Raw genomic sequence first — 3,966 nt, forward strand, 5'->3', positions numbered from 1 at the left:
GTGTGTGTGTGTGAGAGAGAGAGAGAGAGAGAGAGAGAGAGAGACAGAGACGGTCTGTGCGCTTGCTCGTGCATGTGCAGGAAGGTGAGTACACTGAACAGCATGCCACTTCTATCATGTGCCTTGAGTTTCTGGTGCCTGGGCGTCTGGGCGTGGCTCTTCTTTTGTTGATGGTCACATCTAGAGATGTTACTATTCTCCTCTGTGATACTTTATGGGGCTCACTGAAGCAAGCATTAAACAAAACAAAAATAAAAATTGCCAATGAAATGTGAACACTGTATTTTTATATATTCTATGCTTCCCTCACCCCACCCCACTCCCTGTGCCTTTGTGGTTTGCAAAGTAATTTAAACAAATGTTCTGTGTTTTGTTTTTTTCCTCAGAGGGAAGTGTAACATCTCCCATTTTTCTGACATATTTGCTGCTCGAGAGTTTAAAGCCCGAGTGGACTCATTTTTCTACATATTAGGCTACAACCCTGAGACAAGGTAAGTCAGTCACTTATGGCCACTTCCTTTCTCACTCACATGTGTGTGTGCGTGTGCATTTACACGTCTGTGCTTAAGTTAGCAAGATGCCAAGCAGTGACTCAGCGCTTCCGGGTCAGCTTGGGCCTTTGATGGTTAGTGCCACTCATTGTTTGCCTTTGCTTTGGTTAGGCAAGGAAAGGTATGGAAAGGAGGGCATAGAGAGTAGGGAGAAGGACAGAACGCCGCTGTCCGTCTGTGCTTTCAGCTGACTGGGAGAGCATTTTCTTGATGCAGACTTTGCCAAGCCCTCCAGAGTCAGTTTGGAAAGTTAGATACTTGTTGTTCAGTTTGCTTCAGCTAATGAAATCCAGAAACACTGACAAAGATCTGGTGAGACTAGGGTAGGAAGTGGACAGCATCCTGTTGGAGCCATCTTGGTAAGGTGTACATGTGTAACAGAACGATTATTTTTTAAAGATTTATTTATTTATTTATTTATTTATTTATTTAATGTATGTGAGCACACTGTCACTGTCTTCAGACACACCAGGAGAGGGCATTGGATCCCCATTATACATGGCTATGAGCCACCATGTGGTTGCTGGGAATTGAACTCAGGATATGTGGAAGACTAGTCAGTGCTTAGAATCGCTGAGCCATCTTTCCAGACCAGAACAGTTACTTACATGAAGGGCGATGTGGCTACATGAGATGCACTTCACCACCAAAGACACGCAGCCTAAAGTAGAAGATGGACCTGTGCCTGGTTAGCCTTAACTGCAGCTTGACTTGGGTCATGGCTTGTGGACATGCCTGTTGGGGGTTGACTTGGTGACTGCTCCTTCATCCTGCAGGATCCAGTTTACTGTGGGGAACAATGTTTCCTGGGCAGATGATCTTCCACTGTATAAAAAGCCAGATAAAGAAAGAGATAGCTCAGCAGCTGGGCGTGGTGGTGCACGCCTTAATCCCAGCACTTAGGAGGCAGAGGCAGGTGGATTTCTGAGTTCAAGGACAGCCAGGGCTACACAGAGAAACCTTGTCTTGAAAAAGAAAAACAAATCGTTTGCTATGCTTATCAGGGACTACATTCATTTCTCAGCAACCACACTGTGGCTCACAACCATGTATGACATCCTCTGCACTCACATGCAACACACAGACTCACGAAGGAAAAAAAACACAAGTACACATAAATAAAATTAACTTAAAAGTCTATCTAAGTCTTTTAAAAAGACAGAAGGACAAAACAAAACAAAACTAGCTAGGTATGTCTACATGGTTCTGGCTGTACTTCTTTGTCTATGAGTGAGTTCCTTGGTCTGAGTTGCTGCTTGTGTGGAATGGCAAGCAGGCTTTAAGTTCCTTCAGTGGTTGTATGGAGTTGTAAGCGTAAATAAACCTTTCTTTTCCTAAGCTTCCTTTTATCAGAATGTTTAATCACAACAAAAGTGGAAGCAAAACAGCTGTTAGTATGCCAAGCAACTGGGAGCTGAAAAAAAGTAGGGTCAGCTCTGGGCTGAAGACAAGCAGGGTTAGGCTCTGGCTCCATTTGATAAAACAGAGGCCAGGTCCAAATTAGGAGAGATGAAGGTCACTGTGTAGTAACAAAGGGACCAAGACATTAGGAGATTTTTGTTGCTTTGGTGTTTTTCAAGACAGGATCTCACTGTGTAGCTTTGGGAGTTCTGCAACTCACTCTGCAGACGAGGCTGGTCTTGAAATCAAAGAGCTCTACCTACTTCCGCTTCCTGAGTGTTGGATTAAAGGCATGTGTCACTATGCCAGGCTCTTGTTAGGAGATTATAAGAGTTGAAACTAGATATGCACTGAATGTCAAGGTAAAATAAATACTGCTACACAAAAAGGTCCAGGTAGACCACGATAAAAATGAAAATGGGTGACTTTGTTCATTTAGGTTTTTTTGAGTCAGGTTTCTCTGTATAGCCCTGGCTGTGCTGGAACTTGCTCTTTAAACCAGCCCAGCCTTGAACTCAGGAATCCACCTGCCTCTGCCTCCCATTTGCTGGAATTAAAGGCCTATGCCACTACCACCCAGATAATAGTAGGTGATTTTTTAATAGCTCACTGTCATCAACAAATAGGTCATCCAGAGCCCCTGTCCCAGTACCAAATCAACAGAGAAACTTGAGAATTGAAACTGCAGCACAGAGCAAACGGACGTAACAGCTATCTCTGAAACATTCCATCCGACAATGGCAAAACAGTCTTCTCAGGAACAGACCGGTGTCAGAGGAGTCCCGACAGGGGCAGCTTACAGCACGTGTTGCTCTCACAGAGGATCCAGATTTGATTTCCAGTCCCCACATAACACCTTATAACTGTCATAACTCCAGTTTAGAGGGATCATACTGTTGCCAGGTAATCTTGGGCAGGTAGCAGGCATGCATGTGGTACATGCATACATCCAGACAAAACACTTAAACACAGAAAATAAGTCTTTTTTGACAGGGTTTCTCTGTATAGCCCTGGCTGTCCTGGAACTCACTCTGTAGACCAGGCTGGCCTTGAACTTAGAAATCCGCCTGCCTCTGCCTCCCAAGTGCTGGGATTAAAGGTGTGCGCCACCACCACCCGGCAGAAAATAAGTCTTAACCACTTATTATTTATTTACATCCCAAATGTTGCCCACCCCCCTTCCCGGTTTCCCCTTACCCTTCTCCTTCTCTGAAAGGGTAGGCCTTCCCTGGGTATCTCCCCACCCTGGTGCATCAAGTCTCTGCCAGAGTAGGCCCATCCACATTTAGGCTACAGCTTTACGGAGAGCCTCTGCTCCAGTTTTTAAAGCTTAACAAAGGAAACCTATTGATTTCTTAGATTTTATTAAATCATTGTGGAATAAGGTTCAAAAACTAATATCGAAAGAAATTGCAAAAACTGTGGGCTCAGGAGATGGCTCAGCTAGGAAAATGCTTGCTGTGCAAACATGAGGATCCAAGTTTAGTCCCCAGAACCCACGTAAATAGAAGAATACATTCTGGAGCTTGCTAGTCATCTAGCCTAGTCTAGTGGGCAAGTTCCAGGCCAATGAAAGACACTTTCCACATGGAGGTGGTACACATCTTTACTTCAGCTCTCAGGAGGCCGAGGCAGACTCATCTCTGTGAGTTCAAGACCAGCCTGGTACACAGAGTAAGTTCCAGGACAGCCAGAGCTACACAGAGAAACCCTATCTTAGAAAATGAGAGGGGGGTAAGAGAGGGAGAGAGGGAGAGGGGAGAGAGAGAGAGAGAGAGAGAGAGAGAAGATTTTTGAGGTGGCATCTTCTGAGCACACACCCAAGTTACACACATACTCATGAGCAAACAGCAGATCAGTGAAGACATTAGGGCTGATATTTAACAATTCTTAGAAGCATCTGAAAATGCAAATACTAGCCGGGCGTGGTGGCGCACGCCTTTAATCCCAGCACTCGGGAGGCAGAGGCAGGTGGATTTCTGAGTTCGAGGCCAGCCTGGTCTACAAAGTGAGT

General features: G+C 45.0%; 1 protein-coding gene across 11 annotated transcripts in view; it reads left to right on the forward strand.

Moving 5' to 3' along the window:
• Rere (arginine-glutamic acid dipeptide repeats) overlaps positions 1-3,966 on the forward strand; it is a 342,546-nt gene that overhangs the window by 197,806 nt on the left and 140,774 nt on the right. For all 11 annotated transcript variants that reach the window (XM_029475940.1, XM_021161463.2, XM_029475947.1 and 8 more), the window contains one exon: positions 387-491. In XM_029475940.1, coding sequence (XP_029331800.1) covers positions 387-491 — 105 coding nt within the window. The remainder of the gene's footprint in view (positions 1-386; positions 492-3,966) is intronic.

This window comes from Mus caroli, chromosome 4 (genome assembly GCF_900094665.2).
Source record: "Mus caroli chromosome 4, CAROLI_EIJ_v1.1, whole genome shotgun sequence".
Lineage (NCBI taxonomy): Eukaryota > Metazoa > Chordata > Mammalia > Rodentia > Muridae > Mus > Mus caroli.